This window comes from Protopterus annectens, chromosome 3.part0 (assembly GCF_019279795.1).
Source record: "Protopterus annectens isolate FY-2018-M chromosome 3.part0, PAN1.0, whole genome shotgun sequence".
Lineage (NCBI taxonomy): Eukaryota > Metazoa > Chordata > Ceratodontiformes > Protopteridae > Protopterus > Protopterus annectens.
This window is the reverse complement of record NC_056731.1, coordinates 1455191638-1455214979: the sequence shown is the minus strand read 5'-3', so window position 1 is coordinate 1455214979 and position 23342 is coordinate 1455191638. Positions and strand designations below refer to the sequence as shown.

The following is a 23342-nucleotide window of genomic DNA, read 5'->3' as shown; positions in this document are numbered from 1 at the left end:
TGGGCATTATTTCCATCCCTTTCAACTTTCTTGTTTAAAAGCCCATGTTTGTGCACCATGCAGCAGCGCTCAGCTGAGGTAAACTATTACTGGTGCCAGAAAGTCTGCTCTTCAATTTTCCCCTTATAACGTGCTTGTTTTTATACTTCTTGCACTTCAATTAGCTTAATCAGCTAGCACTTTAACAGGATTTTGTAGCATTTATTGTAGCACACTTAGGTGCTATCAGCACTAGCTGTTCCTACACAGTAACAGCACCAGTACTTATTAGATATGACCACCCCTCCTGGTATGATTGTATGGCTTGTAAATATCCACAGGCAACACCAGGAACGAATACCAAAGTCCAAATGTACAAACACAGCTTTAATAAAAATGAGCTGAACACACATATACTGCTGACATTAATGTTCCTAACTGATATGTTTTCATTTAAAAACACTTCCTCATGATTGTAGAGCAATTCCCTGTGCTTTCTCCTGCTAACCTGGTGCACTTGCACATTCTGAGACAGTGTAGCAACTGTCTAATGTACACAGACAAGCCTCTCCTCTTACCTCCCAACACTCATACCTGTGAGAGATTCACTTATATCACCAAACTGGAGCAGTGCAACCAAGACCGGACTAGCTGGTCAAGAGGAGAAGGTCAACACCTGCAAATCACTACATAGAACACGCAACCCTCCAACACAACAACCATCACAGCCCATACATAGAAACACAAACCATACACCCATCTTTGCGGAGGCTCTCAATAAAAATTTACCCAAACAACAGACACCCCCAAGACAGAAATATACTTGACCACCATGACACAACACCAACACCAGAACACATAGCTCACCACCACAGTGTGTCCCTCAACCCAAGCCATTAAGGCAAAACTCTTTGCTCAATGTACTAATCATAGGAGACCCAATTGTGAAGCACACTGATGTCCCACTCACTAGGTTGAACAAGGAGAAGGTGACAGTCAGTTGTCTATCAGATGCCAGGATCCATCACATAACACATGCACTCAGGTCACTCCACAAGTACAAATATGACTCAGTCATTGTCCATGTGGCCGTGAATGACCTGAGATGTACCTCCCTGGACTACATGAAAATAGATGTGATGTAACTATCTGATTATGTGGCCCAGGCAGGAATGACCCTAGCCCTGAGCAGTATTCTACCATCACCCAGAATGATACCACAGTATGAGCAGAAAATGATTGACTTTAATAATTGGCTAAGTTTCTGGTGACATTCTAAGGGGATCCAGTATCTGTTTAGGATGACATGATCATATTTTATTAATATTTTATTAAATAGATTGTCAATATATATATATTTGACTAACACAAGTAAAGTACGTGTTAATGATGGTTTAAAATGAAATGTGTTTTTAAAAATAGGATGGTCCTCATTTATGAGGTCACTAATAGGGTCATTAAGTTTATATTTAAATTAGATTTACCCTAGTATGTGCTGTTTAGTCTGATGAAGGAAGGATACAAAGCCTTCCAAAAGTTCTTGTGTATTAATAAAGTTCTAACATTAAAAGTCGCTATATTGTGATTATTCTCACTTATTGGATTTACCACAATCGCTACCTGCAGAAGCCTTCCTTTGTGTTTTTCGGATTACTTGGTTTGTTTGGCGGTTTTTGGTTTCATTGTCTGTTATGGCCAACGTAGGAAGTGTTTCAACGCAGGATCCACTATTTTCCCAAGATGACATGGGCGATCCTAACAGTGATGGGGTAAAGGAAGCGGTCGACGAGGCGAAGGCTGACGGCAATCTAACAACATTAATTCAGTTGTTGTTAGGAAGAATGGATACGCTTACCCAGCGTATTGATAAGTTGGACAGTGCGGCAAGACTTGGTAACATTAACCGGGGCCGTTCAGGAGACACTATCGTACATGATAAGACTAGCAGCATGGTAATAGGAACCATGACTGAGAACAAGGAAGTGCGACAGGCGAGAGGCTCAGGGGGTGCTGTGGCGATCGATTGGAGTTCCACCATTAACACTACGCCTAGTATACCAGCAGGACAAGGGCAAGCCCCTGCTACTAATATCGGAACTACACAAGGTACTGTGGCAACAAATTATGTTCATGACTCAGTTCCTACTGTTAACGCTTACCTCAATAAGAAAGACTTTTTCAGTTTAAATAACAACAGAAGAGGTATAGAGCCCTCTGTAGGAGCTACGCCTTCCATTATTAATAACATTAGTACATTTATTGGTGAATTTGATTCTAAACTATTTAAATGCAAGAAATTGCAATTGGAGATTGCCTACCTGGAAGAATGCCTAGAGAAAAGGATTGTGCCTAAGGGACTTAGGCAATGGCGCTTCCCGGTAGGTTTAATCAAAGGATCACATTTCCATACACAGCTCCTTGAATTATTTGATAGACAAAGCTTTGAGTTTATTAGGATGCTCATTGACCATTATAGTCAGCAGGTTGAAGTTTTTAAAAATGAATTAGCAGATTTGGAACATAAAATAAAAGAGAATCATGATTTTTTAAGATACAAATATGATTATGCTCGTATTTTTACGAGCATAGAAGCAACCACTAATAAAGTGAGTGAGAATAAAAGGAGGAAAATAAAGAGGGATGTGCAGCAATATGCAAGTAATAAAGCCTACCCTAAACCACCACAGGTTGGGGAAGTTAAAAACAAGCCTAACAGATTCCTTCCTTACATACATAGGAGGGATAATCCTAAAGTTGGGCATGAAGTGCAGTTTTTGGATGAGTTCTTGGAAGAGGACTATAACACTAACAATCTTCCTAAGGACTGTGATTTCAAGTTAGATAATGAACATGAGCAAGCAGGGCAATCTGACGTTATGGATAATGACTTTGGACGACAACAGGATGATTCAAATCATGAGACTGACATGTTAGGGGTTGAACATAACCAGGGTTTTTGGCAAGGCCGGAACCCATACCAAATGAACTTGAGGTCGAGCAAGACCGTGACAACTGGCATGAATGTAAAGAGCAAACAGAACCAGAGGAGGAAATGATGATCTTGGAAGGACAGCCTGCTATAGTGTATAGTACGGAGGGTGATTTTAAAATTTTCAATTACACTACATTAAATATCACTACTGAAATGGCTGACTTTTTCTCCAAAGGCTTGACTTTCGTTCCAGATTCCCATATGGACCTTGTTAAGACAATAATTGACCTCAAGCTCTTTGTGCGTAAATTAAATCTGACAACTGTTCTGGGTAAGGGCTCATCACTGGTCAATCCTTTTAGAATAGCCAGCTTGTTCAACCCACCTTTGGTTAATAATTTGAAAACATTCGAGAAGGCGTGTGAACTAGATTTAAGATACCTGGCAGCTAATAAGGGGTGTAGTACTAAAAACAATCTTAATATTACAGTAGAGCAATGTGATTTTCTTACGTTAATTCAGGACTGTAATATACGGGTTATGAAACCCGATAAAGGGAATGGCCTTATTTTTATGAATCAGATAGATTATGTTGAAGAATTGACTTTACATTTGAATAAGGGGCCTTATGAGAATATTAGCCTGAATGAGGTGAACAAAGCCCACAACAGGATAAAAGCTACAATTGAAGATTTGTTTTTAGAGGATTTTATTGATATTGACATACACTCCTACTTGAATGTTTTGGCACCTAGAATGCCATCATTTTTCGGGGCCCCAAAAATCCATAAGTCCATTAGCAAACCCCCATTTAGACCGATTGTAGACAGCAGAGGGTCTATATTAGTAGCTTGTGCTAAATATGTGGATACTATTCTTAAGCCACTTATTAGAACAGAAAAGCAGATTTGCAAGGACTCATGGAATTTCCTGGAAAATATTAACAAAATACCCTTTGATCCAAACATCATTTTCTTGACTGTAGATATTAAAGATTCATATACAGTCATCCCACAACAGCTTGGATTAGAATGGCTGAGGGGGGTTTTGGAAAGTAAAAAGGTGGAGCAGAATATCATATATATAACTGAGACTTTATTAGAGTTGATTTTAAAATATAGCTTTTTTAATTTTAATGGTTTAACTTATAAGCAGACGTCAGGGGTAGCTATGGGCTCCCCATGTGGGGGAGCATTTGCCAATTGTGTCATGGCTCAGTGGGAAAATTTATTCTTGTTTAACAATGAGGTTTTTAAACAGCATGTCGTCTGGTATACTAGATACCAGGACGACATGTTTTTCCTTTGGAAAGGATCCTTAGATGAAATAGAACCTTTCATTGAAGATATGAAGACATTTGTGGACTTCTTAGATTTTACGTTTGAAGTCCACACCAATGAAATTAATTATTTGGACATATTGCTCAGTAAAGATTATATTGAGTCTAAATTTATTAGTAAAATCTATCGCAAACCTACTTATTCCAATGGGTTTCTACATTTTAATAGCTGTCACCCTTACCATCAAAAAAGAGCGGTTGTGAAAGGACAGATGGTAAGGGCAGCACGTATGATTACAAGAGATATAGATTTTACTGATGAATGTGACAATTTGAGCAATATGTTTGTGAATAGAGGTTATCCTTGGGCCCTGATTGTGGAGATTAAAAAAGAGGTTTTGCTGAAAAGGCAGACGGGGCATTTCAAACCTATTTTGAACTCACAAGGGCCTCATATATTGATCAGTTTAGAAAATATGGGGACTGAGGGCATGAATACCAACATGGTTAACATTGGGACCAAATTCTTGTGTACATTTTCAGTGGACCATCATTTTATAAGAAATATTTTGCAGAAGAATTGGTCAATTATTGTAGAAGATAGGCATTTGGCTGAAACATTGGGTCCTTTACCAGGTATTACTTATAGAAAAGGCTTCAGTTTAAAATCCCTTTTAGAAAGGAACAAAAGAATGGGATCTAATAGATGTAAGGGAATGTCTAAATGTGGGACATGTCGCCAGTGTAAACATATACAAGAAGGGCAATATGTTACAATGAATAAACAGAAATATAGGATTATGGGCAATTTTAATTGTGCTTCTAGAGCAGTAGTATACGTGGCTTTTTGTAATAAATGCTCAGCCTTTTACATAGGGAAGACCGAGAGAGCTTTGCGAAAACGCATATACGAACATCTATATGCAGTATCTAAGATGGATATAAATAATGCACTGGCCCGTCATGTTATGGAATATCCTGATCATACTTTCTATTTTTTAGTACTAAGACAAGTGGTCACAGATCAAAATTCAGGCCCTTGGCAGATTAAATTAGAGAAGGAAGAGCTCTTTTGGCAAATCAGAACGGGAGCACATATTAGACCTGGATTGAATGAGTCCATCTCCTTGACTTGTATATTGAAACATTTGGCATTAAGGAGGTAACAAGTGACATTGTTATATTCCTCTCATGGAATTGCCCCTTTCATAATTTTAATTAAAATTGTATTTAAAATTGTATTTAAAATGGTACCTAAAATTATATTTAAAATAGTATGTAGAACTGTAAATTTGTATGGATTATTGTTTTAGACTGTTTTTAGACATTATATTATAGCTGGGATTTTTTATATATACATACTTTTGATATATACATACACTTTTTTATATATATTTATTTATTTACGTATACTGTGTGGGGGGGGTAACATACAACATATTATGGATATATATATATCCTGTTTATTTGCGTCAGTGCATTTAGAATTAATATATGTATATTCTGCTCTTTATTTATTTGGAGTCATGATCCAGATTGCGTTATATAGTATGCCCTGCTTGCTGTTATTTTGTTAGTAGGATAGGGATAGTTTAGTTAGTAACAGTATTATAGGCTTTATCCTATAGCTGATCAGTTGTCCCTTTCATATTATTTTTATTCTTATATATCTTTTTATTCTTATATACTTTTATATATTTTAAGTATATTATTGGTTGCAACTAATATTTTATTAAATAGATTGTCAATATATATATATTTGACTAACACAAGTAAAGTATGTGTTAATGATGGTTTAAAATGAAATGTGTTTTTAAAAATAGGATGGTCCTCATTTATGAGGTCACTAATAGGGTCATTAAGTTTATATTTAAATGAGATTTACCCTAGTATGTGCTGTTCTTGTCTGATGAAGGAAGGATACAAAGCCTTCCGAAAGTTCTTGTGTATTAATAAAGTTCTAACATTAAAAGTCGCTATATCGTGATTATTCTCACTTATTGGATTTACCACAATCGCTACCTGCAGAAGCCTTCCTTTGTGTTTTTCGGATTACTTAGGATGACATGATCGACAGACCTTGATGCTTTTCCAGAGACAGCCTGCATCTGTCACCCCTGGTATTCCGGGTATTGGGTAAGGCTCTTGCCACCCCTATAGTGCCTTTTTTTTAGGCAGTGTTCCAAAGACCAAAATTTCACTGTAATAGCTACAAATAAATGCAATCTGAGGGTCATGCTGCTCAATGCTAGAAGTCTAAATTTCAAGATGCACTCACTTGAAGCTCTCGTCAAAATGGAGAATGTCGACATCTGTGCTGTAACAGAGACCTGGTTGAAAGATGCAGAAAGCCTCCCTGCGCTCCGAGGTTACAACTCATTCCATACCTTTCGGCCCCAGAATACATCCGGAAGCTCCAAAGGTGGTGGTGTCTCCATATTCTTAAAGGATGCACACATCTCTAGACTGGTAGCCCAGCACAATGCATCTGAGATACTTCAGGTACAACTAACACTGGGTAAGATGGCAATACAAGTCATAGCCTGCTACAGAACTCCAAAGATGTCCCTAGACTCTCACTCCAAGTTCCTAAGCACCCTGGAATCTATGAAGGTCCAGCCCAATACTGTCATACTGGGTGAATTCAACTACCCTTCCATCAACTGGGAAAACTATTCAAGTACCAATTTACAAGCCCAATGCTTTCTGGAATTTATCAATTCCAGATGCCCAGGACCGGCTCATTCTGACCCCAACTAGAAGAAGCAACATCCTCACCTGGTTATCACCAACATGGGAGACCATTGCTCCACACCTATAGTCAGTTCCTCCCTGGTTAAATCTGATCACTATGGAAATCTCCCCTACACCCCCCCCCCCCCGCTAAGGTGACAACCCTGAAAACTTCTCTAAAGCTGACTTTGGGCTCCGAAAAACAGAGGTGGCTAACTTCTCGGCATCCATTCCAATGGAAAATAGCTGCATGACTGCTGAATTATACACCAATGCACTATACGTGCATGTACACAAATGCTTGGACCTTGCCATACCAAATAGAACTAAGACACTTTCCTCAAAAAAGAGGATGCCAATCTGGTGGTCCCAGCCATCAATAAACTCTACAACCGAAGGAAGAAACTTTTGCAGAAACAAATGAAATCACAAGACTGGAAAATCTCCCTTATCAGTCTCAGCAAAAAGCTGAGATCCCTTATCAAATCCTCTAAAGCCAGCTATGAAGGCAGAATTGCAGCTGATATCAAAAACAACCATAAAGCCTTCTATAGCTATATCAAAAACCTCAAAAACAGTACCCAGATTTGCTCTGACTTATTGCACAATGGCACTTCCTATACTGAGCCAACAGATTTAGCCAACATATTGGCCGACAGATTCAGTGCTAACTTTACCCCCCCCCCCCACCCAAGGGCCCTATCATAATACCAGAAGAAAGCCTGGAACCCACCATTTATGCAGCACAGGTAAAAGCTGCATTGTCCAAAGCCAAGAATACAGCATCCATGAGACCTGATAATATCCTTGGCTGCATCCTACATGAGCTACAAAATGAACTGGCACCACATCTGTGTGCTCTGTTCAATCACAGCCTTACCTCAGGCTATGTCCCTAATGAATGGTGGACTGCTACATTCATCCCGCTCCATAAAGGGGGAGCAACTACAGACCCTGGGAACTATCACCCCATTAGTCTGATGAGTATGGTGTGCAAGATACAGGCAATTTCCAAACTCTTGACCACACACAGTTTGGCTTTGTCAAGGGGAGATCCTGCCTGCTGAACCTGGTTGACTTCTTCGAGGCAATCAGCAAGGCTGTGGATGAGGTTAAGGCAGTGCATACAGCCTACCTCACCTTGGTCAAGGCCTTTGATACCATTCCCCACTCAGATATCATTGATAAACTCACCAAACTAGGCATTGATCCTTACATCACTAAGTGAGTTGCAAACTGGCTCACAGACAGTACCCCCAGAGTGAAAGTTGAGGATTCCACGTCAGACTGTCAACCAGTCATGAGTGAAGTCCCACAGGGCTCTGTCCTGGGCCCTCTCCTGTTTGACATCTACTTTTCAGAAGTTCAGGCCAACAAAGAAGGACTTTGGTTGACCAGGTTCACTGATGGCTGCAAGCTAGGAGTCATTATCAACTCCCCAAGTGATGCAGACATCCTACAAAAGGGCCTCTCTGAGACCAATGACTGGTGTCGGAACCATGGCCTGAAGCTTAACGCCAAAAATGCGTTATCATCCCCTTTGGAAAATAATCAGTTCCCATAAATTACCCATGTTGATGGGAGCCCACAGAACACTGAAGGGACAATAAGAGATCTGGGCACCCAGGTTGACAGCCAGCTTACCTTCAACCACCACATTGCCACTGTGGTCAGAAAGTCCTTCTACGTGACATCTTATAACCAAAGGTTTCACATCCAGGAAGAAAGAGGTCATCATCCCTCTCTACTCATCCCTCATTAGACCAATCATTGAATATAATGCCCCATTTGGCATGTACCTGACCAGGCACCTACAACAGCTGGAGAGGCCACAAAAGTACCTCACAAAAAGGATCCTAGGCCTTAAACACATGTCCTACATGGACAGACTCAAGAAACTTCAGCTGTTCTCAGTCTCTTACCATCTACTTAGAGATGATCTCTGCTTGACTTACAAAGCCATGTCCAACTCAGCCCTACTTGAAATGCTTCATCTAAAGAAATCCCAACCCCCTCATGCCACATGCCCCAGAGATCACAACCTCATTGCCATAATTAACAGAACATGCTGGAGGGACAGGTTCATCTCCTAAAGACTTCCCATACTCTGGAATAAGCTTCCCTTTCATGTCAAGCAGAGCACCTCACTGGCCCTCTTCAAGAGAAACCTTGACGAGTGGATGGGTAACAGAAAGTTCACTCCAGGGATCACTCCATTTGCCCTATTGGATGGGGGCACTGTGAACTAACATTGGGTGGCATGGTGCCTGGGCAATTTTTTTGGGCTAGGCTTGTAAAGGCTCCAGGGCCATTAGCCTAGTACACACCTATGAATCTATGAACCTAATTAGTGATAACCTTTGTAGGTGAAACTCATCTGGGCTTTTAAAGCTTGCAATGGTATGCACTTCATAGCTTTACTCAATTTAGATCTGATTGTATCACTGTGGATTAAAAGAAATGCACAGTTTAAGTTTCAAATTTTGCACTACAAAAGTAGAAAATAGACCACCTAATTTAAATTGATGTTTCAAGTGCAATATCTACAGTTACAAGCAATAAATGTGATTAATGGAAATTAAGCAACTAATCGACTGTAGGAACACAAGCAAATTTCCATGCTCTAGTAATGCATTTTTTAGCTTCTGACAGAGATGCACAAAGCGAAGGCTGATGATTCTTATTCACGCAGACTAGAACAGGTAAAGTCATTTAATAAAATCAATTTCTTAGAAGCACATTAAATAATCAAACAAAATAAGAAATAATCTTTGTTTTCATCCGTGAACATATAGAAGGTCTTTTGTATATTTAGACTGATCAGACTAGCTCCAGCAGAGCAGTATAAAGCAGAACATTTTGTTTTTCTGAATGGTTGCTATCATAATATTTTGTAATATTTTTCACTGGATATTTGGCACGCTTCAAATCTGAAGCTTTAAGATGCTTATATATAATGGAAATGTATGTGTTCGAAGTAAATCCATTTCTCTGAATTTAGACATGCCAGAAATAAGTTCAGAATTTTTCAGCCATATTCTTCTGAAATTAAATTGAATTCAGTTTGAAACTTTTGCACAAGCTGATATATGTGTAGTGAGTATATAGTGTGTAACTGAAATATCTTCTGAATCTAATCAACAGGCAATGGCACATTGCCTTTAAACCATTCCATCTAGACCCTAAGACCTTTACACAACCATTCTTTAATAAAATAAATTAAAAGGAGAAAAATGTTTCTTTTTGTAGCTTTTGTTGGTATTCCTTTGAAAATATACTAAGGTGAAAAAAAAAAAGGATTTGACTGACATTTTTGTCAAAGTTGTATTGACCAGTATAACAATTAGAATGTAGAGTAGAAGGACATTGTATAACTTTAGTAAGACTGAGAATGAAAGGCATATTTCAGATATATTGACTAGAAATGCTAATGAGCATGTTTACTTAGCATTATGCACAAGTCTCTTTCCACAGGGATTATAAAATGGGGTTAGTCACTAAATTTGCTTTAAGAAGAGATTAAAAACAACGGGTGAAACAAATAAGAAAAGATACCAGGGAATAGGATAAGATATTAGGGAAAACACAATCCTTGTGTTTCCTTTTCTGACAATGGTGTTATCCTGCTACTCATGAACTTTTTACAAGTTAGATTTATCTGATAAGTTATTATTCCATGCTTAATTATATTTAGAGGAGGTAGAAAGGAAGTGATACTTAAAACATGTACTGGTTTAGATTACTGCAAATCAAAATATTTGTTTGAAAGGAATGGTTAAGCTGGTCCTCTGATTAATATTTCCTCTACCAATGACTCTTATTCTTTGGCTGTAAACTCCTACTGTCCTTCTTGTGATAAATGACACAATACCATCATACTGTATCCCCACCCACCAGATCTTTACAAATTGGGTTCATTAGCAGAACACAGATGGCTTAGGTAGTAGTAAGGAATTCATCCCTCTGCACTACAGAGAGGTATTTTGTAAGAAAGAAGACTTATTCCATTTAATATAAAATGTATGATTTATATTTAATGAGAATTTGTTTTAAAGTGACTGGTGACAAATATGAGACAACATTTGTAGAAACCTGGATAGTATATCAAAAAAGTTATAACAAATTCCTCAAAGTGAATAAAACTTGTTTTGTAAGCAAGTAATGATATGTTGCATTGATATGTGATTGAATAATCAAGTCCTTAAGTGTTACAAATGTCTCTTATGTTATCTGCTACAGGTTCTAGAGCAAGGACAAATAAAAGTGTGACAACTGCTGTAGGATATAGTCTACCACTGTAGATTCCATGTTCCTAGAAAGCCATTAGATATTAAATATATAAAGTTGTTCATTCTGACCCATATTTAAAAAATTATAGGTGGTGTTATGTGTTTGCATGCATTACTGTAGTAGTTTCCTTTATAAAGCAACTGCCTTAGAATAATTCACACTACTGTATGAGAACCTACAGTACACTGATGTCTCGTTAAATTCTGTGTAAGTTGCATTTATTGAGGTGTGTAACTGTAAGCGGTCTATATGTAAGTTTTAAATAAGATTTGATGAATGCCAGATTATATAACTTCAGGTTTTCATCAGGGCAGTGAATTGTTGGACCGCCGGAAACATTGCTTCAGTGTTCAGAATGAATCGGGTGAGGACCTCTACTTCAGTGTGGAACTAGAATATGAAATAACTCTTTGGGAAAAAGCTTTCCAAACAGCAACATTTTTAGAAGTGGAACGAATACAGGTAAGATCTCATTTGTTATAGTTATATAGACTTGTAGATATCACTAAAGCTTACCTTATTTAAATTTTATATTCTTTATTGGCAGTACACTAAAGTTCTCAATGTTCCATAAATTTTCAGTGCATTAAAATCGTCATAACATGATGACCTTCACACTCAAATAATGAGAATTACTGAGTAGTAGCTACTGTATGATATAATTTGCATAACTTTCTAAATCTCCGTTATAAAATATTTATTTGCATAAAGTTGTTTCAGAAAATAAGTCATTTGTTTGGGTTATTAGTTTTTTCATTCTGTCTTTTCCCTCCATCTTGTCACATCAGATAAAGATATCTGAATGAAAGATCCACTGAAATATGAATAATCACACAGTAAAATGATCTGATTTTATTATATATTCAATCTAGCTTAAGTTTAAAAGATGCACTTTTATTTCTTTACAGCACTGCCTTTATATTTTCAGCACTTTATTTTTTTGTCGGTCATGGAACCCTGAAAGCGAGCATTTAACGTGATCAAATGTAATTATACTTGCAGTAATAAACTAAAATTCAATTAACCATAAGTTTTATAATCCTTATCAGCATTGTTCCATCTCTAAATAACTACAAGTAGTTTAACAATTTCTTACCCGCACTTGAAAGTGTCACACATTAAGCAGTTCATCCTAATACCCTTCAAGGAAGAAAGCTAAATGAAGGTAAATGCCAAAGCAGTCAGTACAGGTATTATTTTTCTCCATGAGTGTTTTGTGTAACCAACAACACAATTACCATTTAATATGCAGTCTTTGTTGCACTGTACACAGTTCCTGGTTTGTCTGTAAAGGAATTACTTCCCTTTCAAGTACGAAGACTTGACATGGAAGTCAAGGACAAAGACATGATTAAATTTAAAATGTGTATATAATACAAAAGAAACATAGGGTGGAAAATAGCACAGCTGAGTGGCATTTGTGTAAACTAAGCCATAATTACTCCTGAATGAGAAAGCTGGGAAAGTATCCCCCACCTCCACCACCTAAACCACAGTGAGTACTATAACCATTAAAGCATCCTTTTTTTCTGGCAGTAATGTTCTTCATGACAGTCTGTATTTCTTACTTTTTTGGGGAATAGGAAGCTTTATGTTGTCATTTTTCTTTCAGTGTATAATGTCAGACTTGTGTTTTTCTTTCTGATAACTTCTAGTGTAATATTGTCATTTCAAAACATAGTTTGCATTTCTTCCACTTATGATGATGACACTTTTTTCATATACACACATGCGTGCACACACAAACACACAAACACACACACACAAACATGCGCGCGCACACACACACACACACACACACACACACACACACACACACACACACACACACACACACACACACACACACACACATGCGTGCGCACACACACACACACACACACACACACACACACACACACACACACACACACACACACACACACACACACACACACACACACACACACACACACACACACACACACACACACACACACACTTTTACACCACAAAACTCACCAAATTGAATAAAAAGCACTTTGGGATTCAGAAGTATGTCTTCCATGATTGCACAAGGCCTTAAGATACTACAAGATAAGATACAGCTCAAAGGTAATTATCAATTGGCATGAAAGGATTCCATTCCCCAGGTATGAACTAAGAAATATGTTTGCAGAAATGATGTGCTGGCATAGGGAGAGTTGTTTTCATGACTGCAGCTAGAGAATTTTCAAACAAATGTCTGGGCATGTAGCATTCACATGAGTATGCACTTGTATAAGTGCAAGTTACAATGCTTCAGGAATAAATGTTATACCCAGCAATGTTTCTATTCATTTTTATTCCTTGAAATGGGGAGGAAAGGGGCTTATAAGAAATTCAAAAAGAGAGAAGGGCAAGCAGAGAATATACACAAGGACAAGCGTGGGGAAGGAGCAGAATGCTATATATTTTATGGGGGGCAGATGCCTTTTTTCTTTTTTTTTTTTTGCAAGAAGGGTAGATGGTGAAGGATAGAGATGGAAAGAAGTACAAAAGTATGGGCATACAAGCATATATAAAATACAAACAAAGATCAAAAGGGGAGATGTTGACACAGAGGGATGGTGACAGTAGATATACTGGCATACAGACAGAGGAAGGGCTAATTTGGTGGTGAGTGAAGAATAAACAGTAGATGGAGGTGTCACACAAGGAAGAACAACACCAAAATGGGAGATAGGGTCAGTACCCAGCTCCAGACCACTTTGTCTATGCTAGACCAAGGAGGATGTCAGTCACCAGCATGACTGTCCTGTCCACTGACATCTGCCTCAGGTTGTGCACAAGACAGTGTCAGGCAATAGTACAACTTTGGTAGCTACACAATGATCCTTTTCTGGCAGCCAGTATGGGTATCATGCTAATAGGCCACAAACTCTCCCATCATCTTCTTCCAACCCCAATGTATGATGAACGATGATCCCCCGGAGGTATCATCAGAGAGAATGACAGCAATTCCTTCTGGTGAATTACTACCAGGGGCCACCGGAGATGCCTTCATGTCACTTCAATCACAGAGCTGCCTTCATCCAACAGAGAGGTAAGCTTGAAGGTAAATAATGAGCCTACAGAAGATAGATGGTCTGATTTTATAATAGGGCTGCTGCCGGACCACCAGCACTGCTGCTGCAGATGTTGTACAAAATAAAAACATAAATGGACAGGGAAATATAAGTTGACTAAACAGCTGCTAATTATGTTTCTATGCCAGGAGTAATACTTCTGCTTAGGTATACAGACTCAAATGTCCCTTTTGGATAATGTGCATACAACAGTGCAATGGCACTTTACCCTTTGTCAAGGCTGGTGGGTCTACAATGGCAGGATGGTAGTTCTGGACATATAGGCCATGGACAGAGTGTTTATGTGAATGTTTATAATTGTGTATGTTGTATGGCACCAGGACAAATACCTACCATGTGACCATGAACAGTGGAAGCATGCATATCAACCAACATGCACATGGTGCTACTGGAACTTACCAAAGGCAGGCAAGCAAGTTTGGCAGCACAGGCAGCTATCATCATGTGCCTGGCAACCACTATAATGCACCAGAAGACAGAACAGTGGTAATACCCAAATGCCAGTCGATAAACAAGTGAACGTGGTACCTACATGAGCATATGGTGGAGTGATGCAATATCAGAATTTATGAAATTCATAACCCCCGTCAAATATCATCCTTTTTTGTGCCACACTAATCTTGTCACCCACTGTGTGGTTGTTGGTATGCTGTGCAGGCAGACTGAACAGGACATTTCCATGGAAATGAGGAATTTGAGCATTCTATGACATTTATGGTGTACATGTGGGTTAGCAAGGCAACATGTACATTCAGGTGGTTTCAGGTAACTAGGACATTTACATCTCTGCACACTATAGCAGTGGGTAATTCAGTTCTGATATACATAATGAATGGCAATCATACTTACCCTTACATCAGAAGAGATGCACCATTATTCTCATGTACAGAAACTACCATTGCATACTACAAAATGCATAATGTGGCAAGATGGTGTTAAGGTGTGAATGGTGGCATGTAATGAGTCTATGAGCTGCATGGTATTTATACCTATGGCCATTTCTGCACATTAGCAACTCTATTTTTTCCTTAACCAACCAATGTGGCATACAGAGTATTGAAAAAAGCACTAATAAAATTGAAAATAACACTCCAGAAGTGCCAAAGGACTCTGAAATAAACTTGTTAGTTTAATGAAAATATAAACACTTTATTGGGTTGAGTGCTTTCATCCTGTTATACCTAATTGGACTTTCTTCAGAACTAAATTTTGGATGCCTTTACATATGCTCCAGCCTACCTTTGGGCTTCACAGATTATCTACCCTTGGGAATCATATGCCAGTTTTGAGTGTCTTGTGGGGACAGGCATACTGTACTTGATGAGCATAGTCTAAGTTATTGTCAGGGAGGCTGTAAAATACACTGGCAGTCATATCCTCTGTTGCAGGCTTCTGCAATTTTGGGGAGTACTAAGATGCATTTTACCATTCTTGTATCCCCACACAGTTACCAGAAAAGCATGTTTGCCTCTGTGTCCCATGGATATATAGAAGATGTGAGTTGTCCATACACAGCCATGTTTCTGCAAGATTTCCTACTCAAGGTAATGTGACATCCAACCCAATGTCATTGCATCATCCAGAAACACAACATACCTACTATCAGTGCACGGATAACAATTGAACACATGGACAGCCCTGAATCATGGGTGCCAGGCAACAAGGTTCTCCTCAACACTGGACAGTTTTGTGTGTTGCTGGGTAGGGGGTGAGGCATGTACAACCTGACAACAACTTTAATTGTATTTCTTTGGTATTACAGGTTGTCATGCCTAAGGTTGATTGTAACCAAAAGGGCAACGTCTCCCAGGCATAGATGACATCCTTCTGAAAGACATCCTTGAACATTGTTGGTAGAACCTCCACCACTAGAGACTTTACTGGGTCTTCTATGTTTGATGGGACCTTATACAGGACATCAATGCTGTCAGTGGCTAAAATGAGTGGGTCCATAGAAGGGCCACTGACATGATTGCAGAGACACACAACAAGGTATCCCTCCTGGTTTGGGAGTAGAGTGCAAAGGGTCGGGGTCCACAGACCCAGTGACCAGTGACAGACATGATAGAGCTGCAGGCACCTCTATCTGAGCTTGACACATATGACTTCAGATCAGCCAATAGGCTACTGAGTACAAGGACAGTCATGCTAATATTTGGGGATAGTTGATTGACTCAAGACTTATACTTTTCTTGGTTAGAAATCCTTGGGGGCCACTGCAGTTGAGCAATTTGCTTGGATTTTTGCATACCCAAGGAGAATTCTTGTTGATGAAGGATATCATAAGCAAATAGTTCATGGGTAGGATGGCTGCTTTGGTTCTTGAAGATATTTCCCTGATAACTAACTGGGCCAGATAGACGGATTTCCTGAATATGGTAGAAATATGATGATTGAATGAGAGTGAGCAGTCCACGTAAGTATTCAGGTCTGTTATGGCCTACTCTCTCTGAAGAACAGTACCATTTATAAATGGGAACAGTTTGTTTTCCCAAATGCACCTAGACTACACTTTTATGCATCTAACTTAAGACTGTTTTCAGTATATCAGGTATGTGCCTATTTCATCTATTGTTGGAGCTGTTTAATACCAGTTGATGAGCAGATATTGATACCCATCAAAGAGTTATCAACAGACTTGTTAAGCCATATTTCTGGGATATTGACTTGGATGTCTGCAACATGAAAGCCAAATAGGAGACATCATAGCATGGATCCCTGGGGCACACCACTCAATACAATTTTGCATTCATTCTCATCCTGGGATTTATTGGATTGATAATTTATAATCCAGAGGACAACCTAGGGAGTTGCATTAAGTTTCTCTACTTTTTCAATAATAATTCCAGCATGGTGAATAGTATCAAAGGTTTTACTGCAGGTTACAAAATTATAATGCAATGCACCACCGCAAACATCTACAGAGGAGAAGTGGAGCTTTAACATTCCAAACCCAGCTCAGCAATATTTCTGGTTTATAGCAAAGCAATGCTGTATGAATTCTTAGGTATACTTTGTGGATTTCCAATTGGATTCTCTAGCCATGGGTCTAGGACATATCTGGCATCATCAGTAAGATGACCTCATGGAAAATTACCCAACACAAACACTGATAAAAGTCACACATATGTCAAAGTTGTGGATACTGCCTGGATAGAAAGCTGACACACTGCATAGTATACTCAGTGTATTACAGACCACCTTGTAGTTGATGGAGTGGAGCCTGTTATGGTAGATGATTTGTTTTCCCTGGTGGGACCTGTATTAAGATGTGGGTGCAGTCAATGAATCCCAGTACCTCAGGGAAATGGCATATATCAAAAATGACACCATGATGTTTCTTCTTTTCTCTTTGATATGTGGAAATCACATGTGGTCCCCCACATGCTGTAGCATGGCACTAGGGTTGCCACCTTTCGTTGTGGCTAAAACTGGAGTAAAGCCACACCCCTCGCATCACCAGTAACTGTGCCCACCCCACCCCCTCTCCCGCCCATATTCCGCCCATTTTGTGACATCACGATAGCATCACCTGGCGGGGGTGCAATATGTTTTTCAGGTGCTTAAGGGGTAGATGGTGGAGGTGGTTGAGGTTTTTCCATTCCTGTTGCCTGTTTTCGGCTGATTTACTATGCTTTTCTGTAAAAAAGCATAGTAAATCAGCTGATTTACAAACTTCGATAGTCTGTTTCCTTTTTTGAAACAGAATATCAGAGTTTCTACAGTGTTTTCCACACTACTGGAGAATCAGTTTGATTTCTGGATAGTCCGAAAAAAAATGGAGGGGTGGCAACCCTACATGGCACTGAGAAACTTGTGGATAATCCTTGAGGCAAAAACCTGCAATACACACAACATGAGCCTATTGTTTTCTGAAAGGTCCCTGTAGCTAATATTCATAAAGCCCTACATACCTTGGTGTCTAAAATCAATAAGTACCCCCCAAGACCCAGTGACCAACATACAAATGTCACGCATGTCACCAAAATCTTGTGTGTTGCCTCTCTGTATGCTATTTCTGTATTGTGAAGGGTATCATATTTTAGATGCAGGCTAGTGTTAGATGAGGAAGGTTTGCCATAATGTGTAAGGTCTTTACCTCACAAATACTAAGTACAGGGTTTGATTCTGACTTCTGGTCATTGGCTAGGCTTATAACAATCTGTAGACTGACAGAGTAGTGTTTATCTATGATCTTATGAACAAATGACTCATTGGTACCAACGGCAACAATGAGCATCTCTGTGTTACTTGAAGCAGGAACAGCTTCTTGCATATGCATAGTTATTAATAAGGGAGCTACCACAATATGTTTTTGCATTCTGTCTCTCCAGTAAGTCCAGGATTTTACAGTCAGCAGCTCTGGTAGTAGTATCTCATTGCATGCAATATATACATTTCTGAGCTATACCGCTATATTGTTTGTTCTCAATTACATATTTAATTACCCTCATTCTAATAATATTGTTCATTGTTCTGTCATGTTTGCAGATGACATTGTGATCTGTAGTGAGAGTAGGGAACAGGTGGAGGACACCTTGGAGAGGTGGAGATATGCTCTAGAGATATGAGGAATGAAGGTCAGCAGGACTAAGACAGAATAATTGTGTGTGAATGAGAGGGAGGATAGAGGAATGGTGAGGATGCAGGGAGTAGAGGTGGTGAAGGTGGATGAGTTTAAATACTTGGGATCAACAGTTCAGAGTAATGGTGAGTGTGGAAGAGAGGTGAAGAAGAGAGTACAGGCAGGATGGAGTGGGTGGAGAAGAGTGCCAGGAGTGATTTGTGACAGATGAGTACCAGTAAGAGTGAAAGGGAAGGTCTACAATAGAGTAGTGAGACCAGCTATGTTATATGGGTTGGAGACAGTGGCATTGACAAAAAGGCAGGAGTCAGAGCTTGATGTGGCAGAGTTGAAGATGTTAAGATTTGCACTGGGTGTGACGAGGATGGACAGGATTAGGAATAAGTGTATTAGAGGGTCAGCCCAAGTTGGAAGTTTTGGAGACAAAGCCAGAGAGGCAAGATTACGTTGGTTTGGACATGTGCTGAGGAGGGATGCAGAGTATATTGGGAAAAAGATGCTAAGGATGAAGCTGCCAGGTAACAGGAAAAGAGGAAGGCCTAAGATACGGTTTATAGATGTGGTGAGAGAGGACATGCAGGTGGTTGGTGTGACAGAGCAAGATGCAGAGGACAGGAAGAAATGGAAACAGTTGATCCACTGTGGCAACCCCTAATGGGAGCAGCCGAAAGAAGAAGTTCTGTCATTATACCATCATATGCATTATAATAGGCTACAACATTTCACAACATTTCACAATCATGCTTAGTTTGTCTCTGAATCACCCCCAACTAGCACGTGGCTGTTCTTTGCACAGATTTCACTGTTTTCACATGCAGACTGTTTCTGAATTGCAGGGACTATGCTATGTGATGGCTCAGTAAATATGAAACAAGTAGCAGTGATACCTACTGTGGCATCACAAAAAAATGAAATGATTTTCCACAGGAACATGTCAAAGCAACCAAGTTAGTTTCATTGAATGTAAAATGGGGAAATGCTGTTTAGCAAAATTAACTTTGCCAGCAGAGGAGTTTGTCTTTTTCTCCACTGCTGTGCAACCTCTGATTTGGTAAATATGAGTTTGGGGGTAGTGGGGGAGTCCCCCCATGTGGAGGTTGCAGTGGGCTTGTCCATCTAAAAAATGTTTTATTATGTTCAACAAAGATAGTTTCAGCAGTACACTTTTTAACTTTTTACCATCACTAAAACTACATTCAGCAAGTTGACATGATTCTGTTTACATATCTTAAAACTAACAACATGGGTGATGAGAGTGTCCAGCATGACAGTCTATTTAAGGAGCCATAGAGCTTGTGCATCATAGTCCCTTATAATATTGCATTTATGACACTGTTTCATTAAGTTTCTAAGGGACAGATGAAGGAGCTTGATGGTATGCTGACTATCTATTATTTCTTCAATGATGGACATGTATGAAGAATTGGAAATCCTGTATTTTGTCTCTGGGTGTCATAAGTTACTAAGGTTATAGCTGGCATTTGAACCAGAAGCTTAAGATGATTAGAATATTTATTTCTATCTATGACTAACATGAACAAACTGGCTTTCAGGGAAGCATAAGCTTACCTCTTGAGTTGCATACATTAATATGTTGAACTCTCAGGTTTACTTTAACATAATGACAGTGGCTATCTAGCATGTATACTCCAAGGTCTCTCATTTACTTCTTTACCTGATTTGAAAACTGGATTAATTGTTTTGATGAATCCATTTTGGAATTTCTTTCTGATGATAATGATAACATTCAGAGAAAGTACAGTTGTGTAAATTCTTACCATAATGGTAGATGTGCTTCCCTTCACTGTTGCAGTATTCTTAACATATGGAATTCCCTGCAGTGGAAGCTTGACCATCCAGCCAGTCTAACAAAGACTACTTGCATAGCACAGGGTATAAAGATGATGTTCAGGCCTACCATAATCAGAACTGCATGCCCAAGTAGGAAAACAGTCCAAGAAACCCAAGAGGTAACCTGTACATCCAGGAAGGCAAAAGACTAGGAGGATGGAGGGAGCGAATACTGCAGCAGTGAAGGCAAGGACATTTACCATTATGATAAGATTTTACACAGCTGTACGATGTCCTTACATTCACTACTACAGTATTCTTTACAGATGGGAGTGTCAAACCTCAAGAGGAAACTTGGAAGGGGGAAGGCGCAGAAGAGCCCCCTAAAAAGCCATGACGAACGGCACTAGAAAACCAGCCCTAGCTCTAAAGATACAATCCAACTGGAGTGCTTGCTAAAGGTATGCACAGAAGTCAAGGTAGCTGCTTTGAGAATAGAATTAGTATCTAAGCCCTTGAAACACGCACCCAAAGAAGCCACAACTCTAGTAGAATGAGCCTTAATCGAAGGAAGGCTGTTGCCAAGAAAAGTGCAATAAAAGAAATAGCCTTAGAAGTCTAAGAAGAAATAGTTTGCTTGGATACAGCAAGTCCCAAAGATCTAAGATGAAAAGAAAAAAATAACTGATTAGATTTTCTAATAGCCTTAGTCTTATCCAAATAAACCCTGAGTTACCTATCCATGTTTAAAATATGCAGCACACCTCTCACTGTCAGACTGCAGACAGGGGAAAATGTAGGCAGATTAATAGACTGTTTCAGTGATAGCTCATTAACCACCTTAGGCATAAAAGAAGGGTTAATGTGCAAGGACGCCCTGTCGTCATGAAAGACCAAAAAAGAAGGACAAGCCATAAGGGCCTGCAACTCAGACACCCATCTGGCAGAAGTAAGAGCTAACAAAAGAATAGTCTTCCAGGAAAAATGTAGCAAGAAAACTGAAGCAGCAGGTTCAAAAGGAGCTTATGGTCAACTTCTTCAAAGCAAAATTATGATCCCAGGGAGGCAAACAGGCTTCTTGGGAGGTCTAATATTAAGGACTCTTTTAGGAAATTGTTTAACCTCAAATCTAGAAGCTAAAGGAGGAGAAAAAGGCAGACAAGCAGAGGCAAATGATAAGTGGGCCTTAATAGAAGAACTGGCCAAGCCAGCATTGAGCAACTCACACAAATAAGAGAGAACCAAAAGAACATCCACAGTAAGCGGATCAAGGTTATGAAAGAGACACCAAATGGAAAACCTCTTCCATTTGGATAAGTAGGATTTCCTAATAGTAGGTTTCCTGGCATCCTGCAGGACTTGCAGCACATCCTCAGAAAAAGGTGTCTGTGAGGAAATAAAATCCTATCATCCACAGTGTGAGTTGAAACATGGACAGGTGGAGATTGATGAGAGATCCCTTGTCTTGTGTGATTAGATCCACCATGTGCGGTAACTTGTGATGATTGCCCCTGGCGAGATGCAGAAGTAGAGGGAACCACTGCTGTTGCAGCCAAAAGAGAGTCACCAACAAGATTTTGGGAGCATCTTGTTGAATCTTGAACAGGACTTTCAGAATGAGAGGAATGGAGGGAATTCATAAAGAAACACCCCCTTCCAAGAAAATCAGAGGGTGTCCACCTTCCACACCAGAGGTCCTGGGACTCAGGCACAAAACAGAGGAAGTTGTCCCTTCAGACAGGAGGCAAAAAGATACACTTGAGGAGTACCCCACTGGTGGATAAAGTTCAGAAACACATCCATGTAAAGCATCCTTTTGTGGGACTGAGTTAAGGACCTGCTCAGCATGTCTGCCACAGTGTTCTGACTGGAAGGGATAAAAACTGCCTTAAGAGTCCCTTGATACTTGATAGCAAGATCCCATACCAGAAGTGCCACCCAACAAAGAAGATAAGATCTCATTCCTCCCTGTTTGCTGATATACCACATCACTGTGGTATTGTCTGTGAACACCTTGAGAGGCCCTGTAAAGAAAAGAGGATGGAAGGCCTGAAGAGTCAGCAGAAGAGCTCTCATCTCTTTGAAATTGATGTGCTCCATCTGCAGATGAGACAGCCACATCCCCTGTACTTTTAGAGAGCCAAATTTTGTGCCCCCATCCCATGTCTGAAACGTCTGTGCACAATTTCTGATAGGGACAATGGGGATGAAAAGGGATACTTAGATTCAAAGACAACTGCTGATTCCTTCCCTGAAGTTCTCTCTAAGAGAAGGAAGAAGAGGAACTACAAAGTCTAGAGGATGTGCATGTTGAAGCCTCACTGACTTCAGAAACCACTGAAACTTTCTCATGTGAAGTTTGGCCAGTAGAAGCATCAGAATGGTGGATACCATCCAACCCAGAGCTCTCAGAAACTCCCTGGCAGTAATAGAAGCCAGAGGAAGAAGAGTATGAAAGAAAGAAATGAGAGTTAAGGTCTTTGGCGGGGGCAGGGATGCAATCATTGCCACCGTCTGAATCCTGTAACCCAGCAAAACATGATCGTGAGAAGAAGTCAGAGAAGACTTTTTTGAAATTTATAGTGAGTGCCAGACTGTGAAAAATGGAAAAAATGGGAATGGCAAAATGAAGACTTTACAAAAGGG

General features: G+C 39.6%; 1 protein-coding gene across 1 annotated transcript in view; it reads left to right on the top strand.

Moving 5' to 3' along the window:
* Window positions 1–23342, top strand: part of SNTG1 (syntrophin gamma 1) — a 4111241-nt gene that overhangs the window by 3559939 nt on the left and 527960 nt on the right. The window contains exon 20 of the mRNA XM_044065493.1: window positions 11523–11675. Coding sequence (XP_043921428.1) covers window positions 11523–11675 — 153 coding nt within the window. The remainder of the gene's footprint in view (window positions 1–11522; window positions 11676–23342) is intronic.